Source organism: Molothrus aeneus, unplaced genomic scaffold (assembly GCF_037042795.1).
Source record: "Molothrus aeneus isolate 106 unplaced genomic scaffold, BPBGC_Maene_1.0 scaffold_480, whole genome shotgun sequence".
In the NCBI taxonomy this organism is placed as follows: Eukaryota; Metazoa; Chordata; class Aves; order Passeriformes; family Icteridae; genus Molothrus; species Molothrus aeneus.
This window is the reverse complement of record NW_027099155.1, coordinates 1-22,229: the sequence shown is the minus strand read 5'-3', so window position 1 is coordinate 22,229 and position 22,229 is coordinate 1. Positions and strand designations below refer to the sequence as shown.

Genomic DNA, 22,229 nt, shown 5'->3' with positions numbered 1-22,229 from the left:
AAGGGGTGGGCGGTTGCAAAAGGCCGATTGGTGGGCGGAGTTATGTAAATTTAAAGGGTGTGATAATGCAAATTAGCGCCGTCACGCCGCCAAGGGCATCATGGGAGCTAAAATTTGGGGAGAATTTCGCGATTTTCGGGGTCCTTGCGTACAAAACACGGGAGGAAAGTGCGGAACGCGATGGAGAGAACGTTCCAGAAGGGGTCGGGAGAGGTCGGAGCGCGGCGCGGGGGCGGCCGTGAGGTGCGGGCGGGCCGGGCGGGGCCGGGAGCGGCGCTGGGGGGATCAGCCGGTATCGCTTCTCGGCCTTTTGGCTAAGATCAAGTGTAGTATCTGTTCTTATCAGTTTAATATCTGATACGTCCTCGATGAGAGGACTTTATATTAAACGGATTTTTGGGCTCGGGAGTTGGACCCGGAGCTTGCTCCCTCCGCTCCGCGCATCGTCCCGGTATTGCAGTGCCTCCGGGAACGGTGCACCCCGCACCGGGGACCTTTCAGCGGTTAAAAACAGATTAAAGATTTACCTTAAAGTGGCTGAATGTCGCGATTCTATCGCGATATTACCTCACCTCAGCCATTCCCTCACCCAGTGCAACCTGCTCATGTGTGCTGCACTCACCGGGCCGCTATTGCAGCGCCTCCGGGAATTCCGGTGCACCCACAACGGGGACTTCTGGATGCTGAAAAAGAGGAGCTCAAGAGCACCTAAAACTGCGACAAATCGTGCTTATATCGCGACATCAGCTGCGCTTCTGCTGATGGCTACTGTTCTGCAGCTCATTGATTCCGTGTCGCACTCACTGTCGCGGTGAAAAATCGATCCAAAAATATCTGAAACTTCTTGAAATCGTGATTATATCGCGTTATCAGCCGCGGTTCTGCCGGTTGCTGCTGCCCCCGAGGTTGGATTTTTTGGGGTGAAAAAAGCACCTTTTGGTGGTTTTGGGGGGTCGAGGGGGGGCCTGAGGTCCTAGGGAGGGACTCTGGGGGGGTTTTTGGGGGTCCCGGGGGGATCCTGAGGTCCTGGGGAGGAGTTCTGGGGGGTCCCTGGGGGGCGGTTGGGGGGACTCTGGGTGGTTTTGGGGGGGTCCCGGGGGGGGGGTGTCCCTGACTTTCCCCTCCCCCCGCAGGGGTGAACCTGCAGCGCCGAGAGGCCACGAACCACGCGGGGGGGGAGGGGCTGAGCCGGGCCCGGGGGGTCTCGGTGCTCACCTGGGGGGACCCCGCCCAGAGCCAGGTGAGTTGGGGGGGGTGGGGTTCTGGGTTCCTGGGGGGGCTCCTGTCGGTTTTGGGGGGTCCCGGGGGAGTTTTGGGGTGTCCTGAACCCCCCCCCCGTGCCCCCCCAGGTGCTGGTAGAAATTTAGCAAATGAAGTTAGACACTCAGAGGATAAAAATAGAAAAAATGCATTGGAAGGATTTTTCCTGCTAGTGAGCGAGTTTCTACCTGTAGGGGCATCGGGGGTAGCACGGTCGGGACGGACGGGGACGAGAGATCTCTGAAGCCGGGTCTGGAACTTGGGGTTTATTGCAAAGGGCCCGGGGGCAGGGGCCTGCTGGGATTTGGGGTTTATTGCAAAGGGCCCGGGGGCAGGGGCCTTGTGGAACTTGGGGTTTATTGCAAAGGGCCTGGGGGCAGGGGCCTTGTGGAACTTGGGGTTTATTGCAAAGGGCCTGGGGGCAGGGGCCTGCTGGGATTTGGGGTTTATTGCAAAGGGCCCGGGGGCAGGGGCCTGCTGGGATTTGGGGTTTATTGCAAAGGGCCCGGGGGCAGGGGCCTGCTGGGATTTGGGGTTTATTGCAAAGGGCCCGGGGGCAGGGGCCTGCTGGGATTTGGGGTTTATTGCAAAGGGCCCGGGGGCAGGGGCCTGCTGGGATTTGGGGTTCATTGCAAAGGGCCCGGGGGCAGGGGCCTGCTGGGAGCTGCCAGCCACAGCTCAGAGCAGGCCTGAGAGAAGAGAGGGGTTGAGAGGATGAGAGGTAAGAGAGCAAAAGCATAAGAGAGTAAAATGGGCTAAGCGAGTAAAAGGGCAAGAGAGTGAAGTTCCCATTACAATACAAGAAATCATCTTCTGTGTTGAATATTCTAATTCCCATTAGAATTCTAGATTGTGTACGTACTAGATTGGTTCCCACTAGAACCAATCTAGTACAACACACAAATCCTACAGCATTTCCATACGGCCTATAAGAATCACTACATTACCATACTGTGTTACATTTTAAACCCTACAAACTCCTCTTTGGGCCCTTCTGCCAAGCTGGCAGGGTCTGCTCGGCCCCTTGGTGCTGTCTGCAGGCAGAGGGTGTTGTTCCATCAAAAGGGGATCACCTTCAGTGGCCACACCATTGTTTTCCAGTTGTTCAGTAACTGAGGGATCTCAAAGCTGCTTTCATTTCAATCTTGCTTATAGTTTCCATATTCTCAAAATCTTTGCCAGGCAATCATATTTATAAGGCTTTCCTGTTTCATCTTCCCCAACGTCTCTCCCCCATTCTGATGAACAACTAAGATTTTAGACACTGTTTTACTCATAATTCTTTGCACACATTGAAGTATACAGGGTACTGCTACTAAAACTACAATTATTACTATTAGAATAATCAAGCCTATTTTACAGAGTTCCTTTAGGCAAGGTGCAAAAGCTCCGACCGTCAAACAAACTGTCTAGCCAAGATGGGTCACCCGTTGTAATTTGGTTAGCTAAATCCTTTAGGTTCTGTAGCTGTTTATGAATGGAAGCAGAATGATCAGGTAAGTTCATACAACATAATCCTTCAAAATCTTCACAACCGTGCCCATGTGCTAGTAAAAGAAAATCAATGGCAGCTCTGTTTTGTAAAGTGGCGTGTCTGACCGCTTCTTCATCTGTCAACAAATCACTGCAACTGCGCATTCGTGGGTTCCGTCACTAGGGCAGTGCGGGCAGTCATCATGGTGCCGGGCGGGCCAGGGCGTGCGGGAGGAGGTGGAGCTGCGGGAACGGGAACGGGGCTGCGGCCGTGGAAGGGAACGCCGGGACGTCCGTGGTTGCAGGAGGCGGCAGAGCCACGCCATCCAGCAGCTCTGAAGCGGGAGGGTGCGGTGGGGAAGGCGCGGCTCGGCCCGCCATGCAGCGGTGGCGGCAGGAGAGGGGAAGCGACCACGGGCGGCTCTGACAGGAGGCTGGGCTGGAGCGCCGCAGCGCCGGCACGGGGTGCCTTGGGCGGCTGGGGCGCCCCGTAAGACAGTCATTAAAACACCCTAAAAATTATTGAAAAAGCCCTGAAAAAGCCCTAAGGGTATCCTAAACATTTCCAGAGAATTCCTAAAAAACTCCTGCAAAAAAACCCCTAAAATATCCCTAAAAATCCCTGAAAAATCACCTGAAAGACCCTAAAAAACAGTTTAACCCCTACCTGTAACACTGTGGCCTCCAAACATCATCTCTACCTATTAATCGGGGTAACTGCAAGACCCTCAAACACCACCACAATCACCAGCTTGAGTTGGTCTGGACAGCACCAAATAAAATAAAATAAAAAGCTTTATAAAGAGAAAAATTAAAAATAAAAATTAAATAAAAAATAAAATTAAAAAAAATAAAATTAAAAAAAATAAAATAAATGCTTTAAAAATGGGAAAATAAAAAAATTTAATAAAATAGAAAATTAAGAAAATAAAAAGCTTTAAAAATAGAACAATTAAATGTAAAAATAAAAAGAAATTTAAAAATTAAATGCTTTAAAAATAGAAAAATTAAAACTAAAAATAAAAAATAAAAATAAAAAATAAAATTAAAAAATAAAATAAATGCTTTAAAAATAAAAAATTAAAACTAAAAATTGAATAAAAAATAAAAAAAAAGATTTAAAAACAGAAAGATCAAAAATAAAAATTGAATAAAAAATAAAAAATAAAACAAATGCTTTAAAAATAAAAAAATAAAAACTAAAAATTGAATAAAAAATAAAATTTAAAAAAGAAAATAAATGCTTTAAATATAGAAAAAGCAAAAAATAAAAATGAAATAAAAAATAAAATAGTTTAAAAATAAAAAATTAAAACTAAAAATGAAATAAATAAAATTTAAAAAATAAATAAATGCTTTAAAAAAAGAAAAATCAAAAATAAAAATTAAATAAAAAGTAAAAAATAAATGCTTTAAAAATAAAAAAATAAAAACTAAAAATTGAATAAAAAATAAAATTTAAAAAAGAAAATAAATGCTTTAAAACTAGAAAAAGCAAAAATATAAATTGAATAAAAATTTAAAAAATAAAATAAATGCTTTAAAAATAAAAATTTAAAAAATAAAATTAAAAAATAAAATAAAAAGATTTAAAAATAGAAAAATCAAAAATAAAAATTAAATAAAAAGTAAAAAATAAAATAAATGCTTTAAAAATAAAAAAATTTAAAAAATTAATTAAAAAATAAAATTAAAAAATAAAATAAAAGGCTTTAAAAATAAAAAAAATCAAAACTAAAAATTAAGATAAAAATAAAAATAAAAAACTAAAATAAATGCTCTAAAAATAAAAAAAATTAAATCTAAAAATTAAATAAAAAAGAAAATTAAATAATTTTAAAATGCTTTAAAAATAGAAAAATTTAAAAAAAAATTAAATAAAAATTAAATTAAAAAAATAAAATTAATTAAAAATTATTAAAAAACAAAATAAAATCCGTAAAGTGCTGTAAAGTACCGTAAAAGTTCCATAAAAGGTAGTGCAGTAAAGCGCGACTGTCGTAAAACTGCCGTAAAGTGCGACTGTTGTGGTGTACGGCACCCTTTTAACGACAGTCGCGCTTTACGGCACCTTTTACGACAGTTTTGCTTTACGGTACCTTTTACGACAGTCGCGATTTACGGCGCCTTTTACGACAGTCGCACTTTACGGCAGTTTTGCGACAGTTTTGCTTTACGGCAGCTTTCGCGACAGTCGCGCTTTACGACCCCGTTTACGACAGTCGCGCTTTACGGCACCTTTTGTGACAATCGCGCTTTACGGCAGTTTTACGACAGTCGCGCTTTACTGCGCCTTTTACGACAGTTTTGCTTTACGGTGCCCTTTACGACAGTCGCGCTTTACGGCACCTTTTGCGACAGTCGCACTTTACGGCAGTTTTGCGACAGTCGCACTTTACGGCACCTTTTGCGACAGTCGCGCTTTACGACCCCGTTTACGACAGTCGCGCTTTACGGCGCCTTTTACGACAGTTTTGCTTTACGACCCCTTTTACGACAGTCGCGCTTTACGGCGCCTTTTACGACAGTTTTGCTTTACGACCCCTTTTACGACAGTCGCGCTTTACGGTACCTTTTGCGACAGTTTTGCGACAGTCGCGCTTTACGGCAGTTTTTACGACAGTCGCGCTTTACGGCAGTTTTTACGACAGTCGCGCTTTACGACCCCGTTTACGACAATCGCCCTTTACGGCACATTTTACGACAGTCGCGCTTTACGGCAGTTTTGCGACAGTCGCGATTTACGGCACATTTTGCGACAGTCGCCCTTTACGACAGTCGCGCTTTACGGCACCAACTTTTATGCAACTTTTATGGTACTTTACAAACTTTATGGGGGTTTTTTTTGTTTTTCATTTATTTTTTTATTTTTTTGTAAATTTTCATTTATTTTTATTTTTAATTTTTCTATCTTTAAAGCTTTTTATTTTATTATTTTAATTTTATTTTTTATTTCATTTGTATTTTTAATTTTTCTATTTCTAAAGCTTTTTATTTCATTTTTTAATTGTATTTCTTACATAATTTTTATTTTTAATTTTTTTATTTTAAAACTTTTTATTTTGTGTTTTTATTTTTATTTTTAATTTTTCTATTTTTTAAGCTTTTTATTTTATAATTTTTTTAATTTTTATTTTTAATTTTTCTATTTTTGAGGCTTTTTAAAATTTTTTTTTATTTAATTTTTATTTTTAATTTTTTAATTTTAATTTTTTTTTTTTTATTTTTTAATTTTATTTTTTATTCATTTTTATTTTTAATTTTTCGATTTTTAAAGCTTTTTTATTTTTAAAGCTTTTTATTTTTTTTTTTATTTTGCTTTTTATTTTTAATTTTTCTATTTTTTTAGGCTTTTTTTAAATTTTTGTAATTTCATTTTTTATTTGATTTTTATTTTTAAATTTTCTATTTTTAAAGCTTTTTATTTTGTTTTTTAACTTTATTTCTTATATAATTTTTAAAATTGTTTTTATTTTTAAAAATTTATTTTGTTTTTTTTATTTTTAATTATTCTTTTTTTGAAGCTTTTCATTTTTTATTTCTTATTTAATTTTTATTTTTAATGTTTTTATTTTTTAGGCTTTTTTTGTTTTTTAATTTAATTTTTAATTTAATTTTTATTTTTATTTTTTTATTTTTAAAGCTATTTATTTTATTTTTTAATTTTATTTTTAATTTTATTTTTATTTTTAATTTTTCTTTTTTAAAGCTTTTTATTTTATTTTTTAATTTTATTTTGTATTTTTTTAATTTATTTTTAAAGCTTTTTATTTTGTTTTTTTAGTTTTATTTTTTATTTAATTTTTATTTTTAATTCTTCTTTTTTTAAAGCTTTTTGTAAAAATTTTTTTTATTTATTTTTATTTTTAATTTTTATATTTTTAAAACTTTCCTTTTTTTATTTTATTTTTTACTTAATTTTTATTTTTAATTTTTCTATTTTTAATGCTTTTTTCTTTTTTTTCTATTTTTAAAGCTTTTCTTTTTTAAATTTTTTTTATCTTTTTTTTAAATTTTTCTAAAAACAACAACAAAAAAATACTCAAAAGCCACCCAAAAAATACCGCAAACCAACCCCAATCACGGCGCTAAAAATGCCCAAAAAAGAGCCCAAAATATCCTAAAAATATCTCAAAAAATACCCAGAAAATATCCCAAAACTACCTAAAAATTAACCCCTAAAATACCCCAAAAATACCCCAAAAAAATCTCAAAAAATGCCCCAAAAAGACCCCAAAAGTACCCAAAACCGACCTCAATCGCGGCACTAAAAATACCCCAAAAATACCCCAAAAATATCCCCAAAATATCCCAAAATTACACGAAGCCCCCCCGGAACGTCCCCAAATGTCCCCAAATGTCCCCAAATGTCCCCAAATGTCCCCACGTGTGCTGCAGGTGAGGAACGATTGGCTGGACCTGCGCGTGCCCGTCTGGGACCGCGACCTGCAGTTCCTGCCAGGGTCACAGAGAATCGTCACCTGCACGGGGCACGGCCAGGTGAGGGCACCTGGGGACACCTGGGGGCATTGGGGACACCTGGGGTCACCTGGGGTCACCTGCACGGGGCACGGCCAGGTGAGGGCACCTGGGGACACCTGGGGGCATTGGGGGTCACCTGGGGACATTGGGGGTCACCTGCACGGGGCACGGCCAGGTGAGGGCACCTGGGGACACCTGGGGGCACCTGGGGTCACCTGGGGTCACCTGGGGTCACCTGCACGGGGCACGGCCAGGTGAGGGCACCTGCGGGCACCTGGGGGCATTGGGGGCATTGGGGGACACCTGGGGACATTGGGGGCATTGGGGGTCACCTGGGGGTATCTGGGGTCACCTGCACGGGGCATGGGCAGGTGAGGGCACCTGGGGGCACCTGGGGACACCTGGGGACATTGGGGGTCACCTGGACAGGACATGGACAGGTGAGGAGGCATGGGGGGCATCTGGGGGGGGCATCTGGGGGGCATTGGGGTCATTTGGGGACACCTGGGGTCACCTGCACGGGGCACAACCAGGTGAGGGCACCTGGGGGCACCTGCAGTGCCCTCCCCATGTCCCTCCCTATCTTCACCTGTCCCCTCCTGTCCCCTCCTGTCCCCTCCTGTCCCAGGTGCGTCTCTATGACCCCTCCTGTCCCCGGCGCCGCCCGGTGCTCGACGCCGCCTTTGGGGAGGCGCCGCTGACGGCGCTGGCGCTGCCCGAGGGGAACACGTCAGTGCTGGGGGGGCCTGGGGGGTCCTGGGGGGGTCTGGGGGAATTTTAGGGGAATTTTGGGGGGTCCTGGGGGGATTTTGGAGGGTCCTGAGGGGGTTTTGGGGGAATTTTTAGGGGAATTTTGGGGGATCCTGGGGGGATTTGGGGGGGATTTCAAGGGGTGCTAAGGGGGTTTGGGGGGCCCTTGGGAGATTTTGGGGGATCCCTAGGGGGGTTTGGGGGGGATTTTGGGTGGTCCTGGGGATTTTGTGGGGGTCCTGAGGGGATTTAGGGGGGATTTTAGGGGGTGCTAAGAGGGTTTGGGGGGTCCTGATGGAGTTTAGGGGGGTTTGGGGGGTCCTGAGGGGGATTTTGGGGTGTCCTGAGGGGATTTTTGAGGAGATTTTGGGGTTTTAAGGAGCCTTTTGGGGGGTCCTGAAGGGCTCTGAAAAGCCCCCAAGTGACCCTGGGGGGGTTTGGGGGTACCCGGGGTGAATTTGGGGTGCCCGGGATTGGGGTGGGGGGGTCCCACTGCCCCCCCCCAGCCCCATTTTCCCCCTCCCCAGCTCGGTGGTCGTGGGCAGCGCCCGGGGGGACGTGGCCGTGATCGACCTGCGCAAAGGTGAGGGGGGCCCGAGGGGTTTGGGGGGTCCCGAGGGGTTTGGGGGGTCCCGAGGGATTTTGGGGGGTCCCAGGGGGAGATTTTGGGGGGATTTTGGGGGGATTCTTGGGGGGAATTGGAGGAATTTGGCGGGACTGGGGGAATTTGGGGTGGGGGGTCCTGGGGGGTCTGGAGGAGTCTTTGGGGGATTTTGGGGGTCCTGAGTGGATTTTGAGGGGGTCCCGGGGTCTCTGACCCCCCCGTGCTTCCCCCAGGGTGGGTCCTGAGGGCCCTGAAGGGCTTTGCAGAGGGGTTTGGGGGGATTTTGGGGGGTCCCGATGGGGATTTTGGGGGTCCTGGGGGGTCTGTGCCCCCCTGACCCCCCCGTGCTCCCCCCAGGGCGGGTGTTGTGGGCAGTGAAGGGGTTAATGGGAGAGTCCTGGGGGGGATTTTGGGGGGGATTTTGTGGATCCTGGGTGGATTTTGTGGGATTTTGGGGGTCCTGGGTGGATTTTGGGGAGGATTTTGGGGGTCCTGGGTGCATTTTGGGGAGGATTTTGGGGGTCCTGGGTGCATTTTGGGGAGGATTTTGGGGGATTTTGTGGATCCTGGGTGGATTTTTGGGGGGATTTTGTTGGATTTTGGGGGTCCTGGGTGGATTTTGGGGAGGATTTTGGGGGTCCTGGGTGGATTTTGGGGTCTGTGCCCCCCTGACCCCCCGTGTCCCCCCCAGGGCGGGTCCTGAGGGCCCTCAAGGGCTTTGCTGGGGGGGTCCGGGGGCTGCAGTGCCACCCCCGCCTGCCCCTCGTGGCCTCCGTGGGCCTCGATCGCTTCCTGCGCCTGCACCGGCTGGACGGGCAGCTGTGCCACAAGGTGGGACCCCAAAACCCCCCCAGAATCACCCCAAAAACACCTGGGAAACTCCCAAAATCACCCCAAAAACCCCCGGGACACCCCAAAATCACCCCAAAAACCCCCGGGACACCCCAAAATCACCCCAAAAACACCTGGGAAACTCCCAAAATCACCCCAAAAACCCCCGGGACACCCCCAAAATCACCCCAAAACCCCGGGACACCCCCAAAATCACCCCAAAACCCCCCCAAAATCGTCCCCAAAACCCCCGGGACACCCCCAAGATCATCCCAAAAACCCTTGGGATGCCCCAAAATCACCCCAAAACCCCGGGACACCCCAAAATCACCCCAAAAACCCCTGGGACACCCCCAAGATCATCCCAAAAACCCTTGGGATGCCCCAAAATCACCCCAAAACCCCGGGACACCCCCCCCCACCCCCCAAACCCCCCCCAGGACCTCCCCAAATTCCTGAGATTGACCCCAAAACCCCCCAAAAAAACCCCAAACCCCCCCCAAATGCCCTGAGCCCCCCAAACCCCCCCTGTCCCCCAGGTGTACCTGAAGTCGCGCCTCACCTGCCTCCTGCTGAACACACACCTGGACTGGCAGGTGAGACCCCCACCCCAAATCGCTGTTGGGGGGTCTGGGGGTGCCCCCCACCCCTGTAACCCCCCCTCCCCCATTTCCCGCTCCCCCCAGGCCCAGGAGGAGCCCCCTCCCCAAAAAGGGGTGAAGGACGAGGAGGGGGACGAGCTGTGGGATGCGCTCGAGTCCATCCCCACCCCCAAAAAGAGCAAAAAAAGGAAAATTTCGGGGCTTTGAGGGGTCCCAGGACCCCCCAAAACCCCCCCAGGCCCCCTCCCCCGCTGTATATAACGTCCAAAATGAGGGAAATAAACGGAATTTTGGGGTTTTTGGAGAAAAAAACGGGAATTTTGTGGGAAATTGGGGCTGGGGCTGCTGGGGTGGGTGGGGAGAGCACAAAGGGATTTTTGGGGTGCGGCCCCTTTAAATCTTTAGCTCCGCCCCTCAAGGGGTTTAGCCCCGCCCCCAGCGGTTAATTAATTGTGTTAATTAGCACCTCAGTAATTAGCAGGGTTACCCCCAGCAGGCAAATTTGGGGAGGGGTCTCTGCCGGATTTTTGAGGCGACAACAACGTCACTGAATCGCGATAGAGCGACGATAATTATTAATTACTAATTATTATTAATTATTAACTAATAATTATTAATTTAACCTGGTTTTAATTAATTAAATTGGGGCGATTAATTAATTTAGAGTGACTGATTAAACTGGGATGATGGGCGGAGCAGAGAGGAGGCTCCAGGAGCGACACCCAGCGATGGCAGCGTGGCTGCTATCGCGATATCATTGCAATGATATCGCGATATAAATGTGACAATCGCGATTATTCAACATTTCCCATCGATTTTTGACCACCTGAGGTTCCTCCTTGGGGTTCCCTGTCCCCGGAGGCGCCGCCAGGAACCACCTGGGAGCGACAGCGACGCCAAAAAAGCGCAAACGTCGCGATAGAGACGCAAAATTTGGTGATTTTGGAGAAATTTCAGCTTTTTTTGAGGCGCTGCAATACTGGGATGATGTGGCTGCTATCGTGATATAATCACGATTTAATATATTTTTCACATGAAACGTCCCCATCGGGGCTGCACCGGGCTGCTATCGTGATATAATCGTGATATAAGGAGTTTCCAGTCTGTTTTTCACCGGTGAAAGGTCCCTGGTTGGGGTGCACCGTTCCCGGAGGCGCCGCAATACCGGGACCATGAGGTTCCTATCGCGACATAATCACGATATTTGATTCTTTTACCCTATTTTTCACCATCTCAGTTCCCCGTGTGGGGTGCACCGTTCCCGGAGGCACCACAGTACCGGGACGGTGGGGTTGATATTGCGATAGAATCACGACATAATCACGATATTGAATATTTTTAATCTGTTTTCCACCATCGAAATGTCCCCGGTTGGGGCCGCACGGTTCCCGGAGGCACCGCGATACCGGGACGATGAGCAGAGCACGGAGCGAATGCGCTGCCGGGGGTTTGCGGGGAGGGGAATCACGGCTGATATCGCGATATAGTCACGATTTAGGTCGGTTTTTATTCTGTTTTTGACCAGTAAAGGTCCCCGGTGCGGGGTGCACCGTTCCCGGAGGCACTGCAATACCGGGACGATGCGCGGAGCGGAGGGAGCAAGCTCCGGGTCCAACTCCCGAGCCCAAAAATCCGTTTAATATAAAGTCCTCTCATCGAGGACGTATCAGATATTAAACTGATAAGAACAGATACTACACTTGATCTTAGCCAAAAGGCCGAGAAGCGATGCCGGCTGATCCCCCCAGCGCCGCTCCCGGCCCCGCCCGGCCCGCCCGCACTTCACGGCCGCCCCCGCGCCGCGCTCCGACCGCTCCCGACCCCTTCTGGAACATTCTCTCCATCGCGTCCCGCACTTTCCTCCCGCGTCCCGCAAGATCAGACCCCCAAAAACCCCGAAATTCTCCCCCAAAAAATCATCCCAGCATGCCCTTCGCCCGCGGCGGCTCCCTTAATCTGCATAACCCCGCCCCCTTATGCAAACCGTCGATTATAACCCCGCCCATTGTCTTTTCCCCGCCTCGCAACGCGATTGGCCGGCTGCGCCTCTTCATTTGCATTCGCCCCGCCCCTTTACCATTTACGGTTTAATTAGCATAACCGCGCCCTTATCGCACAAGCCCCGCCCCTCTATGATATTATGTTAATTATCCGGCCGCTCATTTGCATTCGCGCTGCCCCGCCCTCGCCGTTGTCCCCATTGGGGTCCCACCTTCCCCACCACGGAGCCGGAGACCCCCAAAATAACCCCAAAAACCCAAAACTGGCCCCTTGTGACCCCACCCCCTTCATCCTAAACACCCCAAAACCTCTCCCAGGTGTGGGGGGGGAGTTGGGACCCCAAATTCCCCCCCAGGACAGGCGAGACCCCAAATCCCCCCCTCCAAAACGATGGTCCCAGGGTGTGTGGGGTGACACAAAGTGACAAAAGTGACAAAATCCTGGTGGGGACCCCCAAAAATCTCCTCAGAGAGGGGGGGGGTCCCCCTATTTATTTTGGGGGTCGCAGGGGACAATTTGTGACAGTTTGGGACAGATTGTGACAGGCCGGGACAACGGCGCTGTCCCCACGGCCGTGCTGCCGGGGGCTGGGAGGGGACACCGGGGGACAGGAGGTGACCGCAGGTGACCGCAGGTGACACTGGGTGACAGGAGGTGCCACCACATGTCCTCCCCATGTCCCCACTGTCCCGGTGTCCCCCCGGGGTCCCCTCCATGTCCTCTCCATGTCCCGGTGTCCCAGTGTCCCCCACTCTGCCCCAGTATCCCGCTGTCCCCTCAGTGTCCCCCCCGCTGTCCCGGTGTCCCCCCCCGGTGTCCCGGTGTCCCTAGAGCTTCCTGGCCGCCCCCACGGTGACATCGAAGAGCCGCGGTTCCCGGAGGTTTCCCCGTTTGTCCATCAGGAAGAAGAACCGGCGGCCCCGGACCCGGATGGGCACCGCGGCCGCGGCCTCGCTCCGGTGGGCGGCGCCGGTCACGTCCCGGAGCGGCACCGTCAGCGTCCGGTGCCCGATGCCGAGCGGCCCCGGGGTCCCGATGGTCACGGCGGCCCCGCCCCGCAGCAGCGTCAGCCGCGCCACCGAGCGCAGCGGCAGCAGCCAGCCCGCGGCCACCGTCAGCGAGCCTGGGCACCGGAGAGACCGGGGAAACCGTGGGCATGGCAACGGGGGAACCGACCCCGCCCCTGAGAGCCCCGGTGTCCTCCCCCGTACCCGGTGTGACCCCGGTTCACTTCCCTGAGCCCCGGTGTGAGCCCCGGTCCCCTCCCGTGAGCCCAATTTAGTCCCGGTGCCCTTCCCCGAGCCCGGTTCAGTCCCGGTTCCCCCCGCCCCAATCCCGGTTCAGTCCCGCTTTTCCCCGCTTCCATCTCAGTCCCGGCCCCCCACATCCGGTGACAGCCCCGGTGCCCTTCCCCTGCCCCGGGTGTGACCCTGGAGTGACCCCGGTGTGTCCCCGGTCCCTCCCCCGGTTCCCTCCTGGTTCCCGCTCCCTCGGTACCGACGGTGAGGCAGGACGCCGTGAACCCAAAGCGCCATTTGTTGTCGCGGGGGCGCAGCGGGTCATCGGCACCGGCACCGGCAGCGGGAGCGGGCACCGGGCGCAGTGCGGTGAAGGCGAAGTGCGCCAGGTAGGCCCAGAAGAGCCCCTGGCTGGCGCAGAAGAGCCCCACGAGGCGGAAGAAGCGGCTGCGGTCGTGCTCGTACAGAACCACGTCCCGCGCCGCCGCCGCCACCGCCACCTCCAGCGCCGCCCGCGCCGCCATGCCGGGCGGCAGCCGGTACTTCCGGGTCACGCAGAGCGGCACTTCCGGGGCACGCAGCGCATCAGCCAATCGGATGCGGCGAGAGAGGACTTGCAGCCAATCAGATTGCACGTAGCGGCTCAGCCAATGGGCTGTGGCGTTAATTCCGAACCAACCAATCAGATTCCGCCTCCGCCTCACCCTCGCCGCCATCTTTTTTGCTGGCGCGTTCCCGCCATGCCCTCATCGCCCTCCCCCCTTAAAGGCGCCGCGGGCAATAATTAATAATCAGTAATTAATAATTAATTAATCAATAATCAATAATCGATCGGTTTATTTACAAAACTCGGGGGCATCGAAAGGACTCGAACACGGGACCGGGGCCCGGGGAGGGGGCGGGGAGCTCCAACGTTCACTTGAGAAAAGCGACTTCCGGAATCTTCCCTTCCAGCTGGGGCAGGAATAACGGGAAAAAAATGGGAAAATGGGGTGAAAACCAGGAAAACCGGGAAATAACAGGGAAATAACAGGAAAAAATGGGGTGAGAACGGGGAAAAATGGGAAAATAACAGGAAATAACAGGAAAAAATGGGGGAGAATGGGGAAATAACACGAAATAATGGGGTGAGAACGGGGAAAAATGGGGAATAACAGGAAAATAACAAGGAAAATAAAGGGGAAAAATGGGTAATAATGGGGAAAAGCTGACCTTGAGCTGGGTGAAGACCTGGCCGGCCTGGCCGTAATCCCAGTCGTTGTCCTGGAGGCACCTGAGAAACACCGGGCGGATTTTGGGGTTACTTTAGGATTTTTTGGGGTTTTTCTGAGGGATTTTCAGGGGGATTTTCAGGCTTATTCAGGGGGATTCTTGGGGAGATTTCTTGAGATTTTTTGGAGGGATTTTCAGGGAATTTTTTAGGATTTTTGGGTGTTCATTGAGCCATTTTGGAAGGGAATTTTGAGTGAAATTCATGGGGATTTTTGAGCCATTTTGGAGGGAATTTTGAGCCATTTTTGGAGCAATTTTTGAGTGAATTTCATGGGGAATTTTCGAGCCATTTTTGAAGGGAATTTTGAGCCATTTTCAGGGGAATTTTTGAGTGATTTTTGAAGGCATTTTTGAACGATTTTTGAAGGGATTTTTGAGCCATTTTTAGAGTGATTTTTGAGTGAATTTCATGGGGATTTTTGAGTGATTTTTGAAGGGATTTTTGAGTGATTTTTGAAGGGATTTTTGAGCCATTTTTGGAGCAATTTTTGGAGTGAATTTCATAGGGATTTTTGAGACAATTTGAAGGAATTTTGAGCCATTTTCAGGGGACTTTTTGAGTGATTTTTGAAGGGATTTTCGAGCCATTTTCAGGAGGTTTCAGGGTCATTTTTTTTGGTTTTTTGGGGCGAATTTCGTGTGTTTCGGACTCACTTCTGGGACCACTCGAGGTTCATGCCCGACTGCATGGCGAAGGCCGCCAGCATCTCCTGCTGCTCGCGGGGATTTTTAAACGATTTTTAGGGGATTTTTGAGCCATATTGGAAGGGAATTTTGAGCCATTTTTGGAGCAATTTTTGAGTGAATTTCAGGGGAATTTTTGAGTGATTTCTGAAGGGATTTTTGAGTGATTTCTGAAGGGATTTTTGAGTGAATTTCATGGGGATTTTTGAGCCATTTTTGGAGCAATTTTTGAATGAGTTTTGAAGGGATTTTTGATCGATTTTGGAAGGGATTTTTGAGCCATTTTTAGAGTGATTTTTGAGCCATTTTTGAAGGGATTTTCGAGCCATTTTCAGGGGGTTTCAGGGTCATTTTTTTTGGTTTTTTGGGGCGAATTTCGTGTGTTTCGGACTCACTTCTGGGACCACTCGAGGTTCATGCCCGACTGCATGGCGAAGGCCGCCAGCATCTCCTGCTGCTCGGCCGTCAGGGTGGGCACGGGGCTGGACGAGGGCGTGGGGGCGGGCAGGGCGAAGGCTTTGCGCAGCTCCTCGGGGCTGGCCCCGCGCACGAACAGCTCGTCGTTCACGATGCACAGCCTGGGGAACGCGGTCGGGGGGGATAAAACACCCACGGGATTCGAGGGGACAATGTGGGGGTTTGGGGAAGGAAAAACGGGGATTGGGGAAGGAAAAATGGGGGTTTGGGAGGGGGGAGATTGGGGATTTAAGGGGAAAAATTGGGGGAGAAAAATGGGGGTTGGGGGGGAAATTGAGATTTAGGGGAAAAATTGGGGGAGAAAACTGGGGGTTGGGGGGGGGAAATTGAGATTTAGGGGGAAAATTGGGGATTTGAGGGGGAAAAACTGGGGTTTGGGGGAAAGAAAATTGGGGTTTGGGGGAAAAAAAAGGGATAGCGGGGAAATCAGGATTCAAGGGGAAAATTGGGGTTTAGGAGGGGGAAAAATGGGATTTAGAGGAAAAAAATGGGGTTTGGGGAAGGAAAAATGGGGGTTTGGGGGGGGGAAATGGGGGTTTGGGGAAAAATTGGAGTTTGCGGGAAAAAAAATCAGGATTTAAGGGGAAAAATGGGGTTTTCAGGGAAAAAATTGGGGTTTGGGGGGGGGAAATGGGGTTTAGGGGGCAGAAATGGGGATTTAGGGGAGAGAAATCAGGATTTGAGGAGGGGAAATCAGGATTTGGGGCGCGGGGGGGGGGTGGTGGCGGAAATTGGGGATTGCATGGAGAAAACAGAGGATCCAGGGGAGAAAAACCAGGGGGTTTAGGGGCAGCCCAGGGGGTTTAGGGTAAAACCAGGGGGTTTAGGGTAAATCATGGGGTTCAGGGTAAATCCAGGGGGTTTAGGGGGGGTTTGGGTAAAACCAGGGGGTTCTGGGTAAATCAGGGGGTTTAGGGGATTTTAGGCCCCAGCCCAGGGGGTTCAGGGTAAATCCAAGGGGTTTAGGGGAATTAGGCCCCAGCCCAGGGGGTTCAGGGTAAATCCAGGGGGTTTAGGGGATTTTAGGCCCCAGCCCAGGGGGTTCTGGGTAAATCCAGGGGGTTTAGGGTAAATCCAGGGGGTTTAGGGTAAATCCAGGGGGTTTAGGGGATTTTAGGCCCCAGCCCAGGGGGTTTAGGGGGGATTTAGGGGCAGCCCAGGGGGTTCAGGGTAAATCCAGGGGATTTTAGGCCCCAGCCCAGGGGTTGAGGCTCTGACCCGCTGTTCCCGGCCGGCACCGCGATGAACATCCGCGTGAACGCCCGAACAGAGTCCCGGGACTTCCCATCCACTGCGGGCACAGAGCAGGTGAGGAAATGGGGGAAAATGGGGGGAAAAAGGGGCAAAAAAACGGGAAAGAAATGGGGGAAAAATGGGAGAGGGATAAGGAAAATGTGGGGAGAAAAATGGTGGGGGGGGGGGAAGGGGAAAAAAGGAGAAAAAAAATTGGGGGGATAAAGAAAATGGGGAGGGAAAAAAAGGAGAAAAAAGACGAAAAAAAAGGAAAAATAGGAAAAGTAGGAAAAATAGTTAAAAAGGAGAAAAAAGAGGGGAAAGGAGGAAAAGGAAGAAAAGGAAGAAAAAGGAAGAAAAAGGAGGAAAAAGGAGGAAAAAGGAGGAAAAAAGAGAGAAAAAAGTAGAAAAAAATTGAAAAAAGAGGAAAATAGGGAAAAAGAGGAAAAGGAGGAAAAAGGAAGAAAAAGGAGGAAAATAGGGAAAAAGGATAGAAAAGAGGGAGAGGAAAGAGGGGAAGAGGGGAAAATAGGAAAAAAGGAGGAAGAAAACAGGAAAATAATGGAGAAAACAGAGAGAAAAAAGGAAACTGCAGGGGCACTGACCTTCCTTGAAGATGCGTGGACGGTGAAGCCAGAGCAGCGTGTTCTGGACCACAGGGGGGGTCAGGGGGCCCAGGGCAGCCAGAATTCCCAGGAATTGCCGGGAATTGCTGGGAATTGCCAGGTCTGGGCCCCCTCAACGTCTGGGCACAAATGTCCACCACGAAGGAGTTGACGTCGTGCTGGGTCTTGGGCAGCTCGTTCAGAAACCCACCAAGTTCAGCCGGGTGTGCTTGAGCAGCTTGAAGGCATGGCTGCCCGGGGAGAGGGGGAAAAGATCAGAATGGCAGCAAAAATCACAGCAAAAATCTCCTAAAGCTGCCCCCCAAAATGCCCAGAAAAATCGCCCCAAAATACCCTAAATCCGCCACAAAAATCCCCACAAAAATTGCCCTAAAAAGCCTCCTAAAACCGCCCCAAAAATCCCCACAAGAATCGCCCAAAGAAAAACTAAAACCGCCCCCAAATCCCCAGAAAAATCGCCCCCAAAAATCCCCACAAAAATCGCCCCAAAATCCCCACAAAAATCGCCCCAAAATCCCCACAAAAGTCACCCCAAAAAACCTCCTAAACCCCCCCAAAAATATCCTAAAACTGCCCCAAAATCCCCACAAAAATCGCCCCAAAAAAGCTCCTAAAACTGCCCCAAAAATCCCCACAAAAATCGTCCCAAAGAAAAACTAAAACCGCCCCAAAATCCTCCTAAAACCGCCCGAAAAATCCCCACAAAAATCGCCCACAAGAAACTCCAAAAATCGCCCCAAAATCCCCACAAAAATCGCCCCAAAATCCCCACAAAAATCGCCCCAAAAATATCCTAAAACCCCCCCCGAAATCCCCACAAAAATCGCCCCAAAATCCCCACAAAAATCGCCCCAAAAAATATCCTAAAACTGCCCCAAAAATCCCCACAAAAATCGCCCCAAAGAAAAACTAAAACCGCCCCAAAATCCCACACAAAAATCGCCCCAAAAATCCCCACAAAAATCGCCCCAAAAAACCTCCTAAACCCCCCCAAAAATATCCTAAAACCCCCCAAAAATCCCCACAAAAATCGCCCCAAAGAAAAACTAAAATCGCCCCAAAAATCCTCCTAAAACCGCCCCAAAATCCCCAGAAAAATCCCCCCCAAAAATATCCTAAAACTGCCCAAAATCCCCAGGAAAATCGCCCCAAAGAAAAACTAAAACCGCCCCAAAACCCCCACAAAAATCGCCCCAAAAATCCCCACAAAAATGGCCCCAAAAAACCTCCTAAAAACCCCCTAAAATGCCCCAAAATCCCCCTAAACCCCCCCAAAAACCTCTAAAAACCTCCCCAAAATCTCCCTAAATCCCATCCAAAATCCTCCTAAAACCCCCCAAAAATCCCCCTAAAAAAAAAGACAAAAACCCCTCAAAATCTGCCCAAAAAACCCCCTTGAAACTAATGTAAAAAAACCTTCAAAATTCCCTAAAAATGTTCTCAAAAAAAACCCCAAAAACCCCAAAACCTCCCCAAAAAAAGCCCCAAATTTGCCCAAACCCCCCCCAGCTCTCACTGGGGTCCTTCAGCTTCTTCACGTTCCTGCTGTCCTTGAAATACTCGTTCAGGCTGTTCCTGCAAGGTGGAATTAATGGGCAATTAATGGGGAATTAATGGGGAATTAATGGGGAATTAATGGGGAATTAATGGGGAATTAATGGGATTTTATTGGGGAATTAATTGGGGAATTAATGGGGAATTAATGGGGAATTAATGGGGAATTAATGGGATTTTATTGGGGAATTAATGGGGAATTAATGGGCAATTAATGGGGAATTAATGGGGAATTAACGGGGAATTAATGGGCAATTAATGGGCAATTAATGGGCAATTAATGGGGAATTAATGGTCAATTAATGGGCAATTAATGGGGAATTAATGGGGAATTAATGGGGAATTAATGGGCAATTAATGGGGAATTAATGGGATTTTATTGGGGAATTAAGGGGATTTTATTGGGGAAATAATGGGGGGAAATTGGGCTTTGATTGGGAATTCAAAGGGAGTTAATGGAGAAATAATGGAATTTTATTGGGGTTTTAATGGGGAAATAATGAGGATTTAACGGGATTTTAATTGGGTTTTAATGGGGGATTAATGGGGAATTAATGGGGTTTGAATGGGGAAATAATGAGGTTTTAATGGGGAACTAATTAATAGGATTTTAATGGGGTTTTAACAGGGAATTAGCAGGGTTTTAATGGGGAATGAATGGGGAATTAACAGGGAAATAATGGGGAATTAATGGGGAATTAATTGGGAATTAATGGGATTTTAATTGGGTATTAATGGGATTTAATGGGGAATTAATGAGGTTTTAATGGGGAGCTAATTAATAGGATTTTAATGGGGTTTTAACAGGGAATTAATGGTGAATTAATTGGGAATTAATGGGATTTTAATGGGGAATTAATGGGGCATTAATGGGATTTTAATGGGGAATTAATGGGGCATTATGGGGGTGGTTTTGGTGCTTTTGGGGTGTTTCTGGGGTGGTTTTGGGGCTGTTTGTGGCGGTTTTGGAGGATTCTTGGGCTGGTGTTGGGCTGGGTTTGGGGTGTTTTGGGCTGGTTTTGGTATTTTGGGGTGTTTTGGGGTATTTTGGGGTGTTTTTGGGGGTGTTTTGGGGTATTTTGGGGTGTTTGGGGTATTTTGGGCTGTTTTGGGGTATTTTGGGGTGTTTTGGGGTGTTTTGGGGTATTTTGGGCTGTTTTGGGGTGTTTTGGGGTAATTTTGGGGTATTTTGGGCTGTTTTGGGGCATTTTGGGGTGTTTTGGGGTATTTTGGGCTGTTTGGGGTGTTTTGGGGTATTTTGGGCTGTTTTGGGGTATTTTGGGGTGTTTTGGGGTATTTTGGGGTATTTGGGGGTATTTTTGGGGTGTTTTGGGGTGTTTGGGGTACCTGGGGTGTGTGGGGGCCGTAGGGGATGCTCAGGGCTGTTTTTGGGGTGTTTTTGGTGTTTCTGGGCTGGTTTTTTGGTGATTTTTGAGCTGTTTTTGGGCTGTTTTGAGCTGTTTTTGCTATTTTGGGTTATTTTGGGGTGTTGTGGGGTATTTTGGGTGTTTTGGGGTGTTTTGGGCACCTGGGGCCTGTGGGGGCCGTAGGGGATGCTCAGGGCTGTTTTTGGGGTGTTTTTGGTGTTTCTGGGCGGATTTTGGGCTGGTTTTTGGCGATTTTTGAGCCGTTTTTGGGGTGTTTTTGCTATTATGGGCTATTTTGGGCTATTTTGGGCTATTCTGGGCTATTTTGGGGAGTTTTTGGGTGTTTTGGGGTACCTGGGGGGCGTGGTGGGGGCCGTAGGGGATGCTCAGGGAGCAGCAGGCGCCGTCGTGGTAGGCGTCCAAGAGCCCTGGCGGTCACTGGAGTCGTACACGGAGTAATACCTGGGGAAAACGGGGGAAAAACCGGGGAAAAACGGCAAATTGGGCAAAAAGGGGAACAAACGGGAATTCTGGGGAAAAAACAGGGAAATGGGGGGAAACCAGAGGATTGGGGGGAGTGGATGGTGATAAAATGGGGGAAAATGGGAATTTGCGGGGGATTTGGGGAAAAATGGGGATTGGGGGGGGAAATGGGAAATTTGGGGGAAAAGGGGGAAAATGGGGATTTTGGGGGAAAATGGGGATTTGGGGGGAAAATGGGGATTTGGGGGAAAATGGGATTTGGCAGGGGAAAGATGGGAATTTTGGGGAGAAACAGAATAAAAATGGGAATTAGGGAGGAAAATGGGGGGGAAATGGGAATTTTGGGGAGACAAGGGGAAAAATAGGAATGTGGGGAGAAAATATGGGATTTTGGGGAGGAAGGGGAATTTAGGGGTAAAAAAGGGTTTGGGGTGAGGGAAATGGGAATTTGGGGGAAATAAGGGATTTTTGGGGGAAAATGGGTTTGGGAGGGTTTTTTTTGAGATATTTTGGGGTTTTTTGGGATGGGGGATTGGGGGATTTTTGGGAGGGGTTTTGAGGTGATTTTGGGTTTTTTTGGGATGGGGAATTGGGGGATTTTTGGGAGGGGTTTTGAGGTGATTTTGGGGGTTTTTTGGGAGGGGTTTTGAGGTGATTTGGGGTTTTTTGGGAGGGGTTTTGAGGTGATTTTGGGGGTTTTTGGGAGGGGTTTTGAGGTGATTTTGGGGTTTTTTTGGGAGGGGTTTTGAGGTGATTTTGGGGTTTTTTTGGGGTTTTTTTGGGCACTCACTGCTGGAGGAACCGCAGCACCAAAGCCTTGAGGTCGTCGGAGCCGAAGTAGCTGCCCTGAAAACGGTGGGGGGGGGGGAGGACACAGTGAGAGCCCCCGAGGGTGGGGGGACCCCAAAAAGGGGGAAAAGACCCCAAAAAAGGGGGAAAAGACCCCAAAAAAGGGAAAATGCCCACAGAAAGGGGGGTCCACCTTGCAGGGGGGCAGCGTCGTGGGGGCCTCGACGTCGAAGGCGATGGGGGGGGGGAGCTCGTGGCCGTCCTGGGGGGCACGGGGGGCATTGGGGGAGGGGGCGGCCACGGGACCCCCCCAGAAAATGCCTGGGGGTGCTCCTGGACCCCCCCCAAGGGCAGAGAAACCCCAAAAATCCCCCCCGAATGGGCCAGAAACATGCCGGGAACATCGGGGGAAAGAGCCCCAATCCTCCCAGGGACCACAGCCCCAAATCCCCCCAAAATCCCCCCAAATCCCCCCAAAATCCCCCCAAATTTCCCCCAAAATC

General features: G+C 48.9%; 3 protein-coding genes and 2 non-coding genes across 5 annotated transcripts; 2 read left to right on the top strand and 3 right to left on the bottom strand.

The window, feature by feature from the left end:
- Window positions 1-180: 180 nt before the first annotated feature.
- LOC136570996 (WD repeat-containing protein 74-like) lies at window positions 181-10,280 on the top strand. The gene is made up of 8 exons (XM_066571412.1): window positions 181-292; window positions 1,134-1,240; window positions 7,132-7,233; window positions 7,844-7,944; window positions 8,493-8,548; window positions 9,261-9,400; window positions 9,940-9,996; window positions 10,087-10,280. Exons 1-8 carry the CDS (start codon window positions 181-183, stop codon window positions 10,207-10,209), a joined length of 798 nt encoding a protein of 265 aa, XP_066427509.1. The 3' UTR covers window positions 10,210-10,280.
- Window positions 295-485, top strand: LOC136571001 (U2 spliceosomal RNA). The gene has a single exon (XR_010785591.1). It is a non-coding gene; the product is annotated as a U2 spliceosomal RNA (small nuclear RNA).
- Window positions 10,281-11,541: 1,261 nt separating the features above from the next.
- On the bottom strand, window positions 11,542-11,732 carry LOC136571000 (U2 spliceosomal RNA). The gene has a single exon (XR_010785590.1). It is a non-coding gene; the product is annotated as a U2 spliceosomal RNA (small nuclear RNA).
- A 709-nt stretch (window positions 11,733-12,441) lies between these two features.
- On the bottom strand, window positions 12,442-13,789 carry TMEM223 (transmembrane protein 223). Its single transcript, XM_066571410.1, has 2 exons — window positions 13,501-13,789; window positions 12,442-13,126 (listed from the first exon to the last, which is right to left on the bottom strand). The coding sequence occupies exons 1-2, from the start codon at window positions 13,763-13,765 to the stop codon at window positions 12,831-12,833; spliced, it is 561 nt and encodes a 186-aa protein (XP_066427507.1). The 5' UTR covers window positions 13,766-13,789; the 3' UTR covers window positions 12,442-12,830.
- Window positions 13,790-14,046: 257 nt separating this feature from the next.
- On the bottom strand, window positions 14,047-21,988 carry LOC136570992 (nuclear RNA export factor 1-like; the record flags this gene model as incomplete). The annotated part of the gene is given in 12 exon segments (XM_066571409.1): window positions 14,047-14,195; window positions 14,454-14,514; window positions 15,593-15,775; window positions 16,893-16,965; window positions 17,513-17,556; window positions 17,651-17,720; window positions 17,723-17,763; window positions 19,034-19,111; window positions 20,813-20,879; window positions 20,882-20,916; window positions 21,728-21,783; window positions 21,920-21,988. Coding segments are annotated over 12 exon segments (816 nt in total), but the record flags the coding sequence as incomplete, so codon positions are not given.
- Window positions 21,989-22,229: the final 241 nt, after the last annotated feature.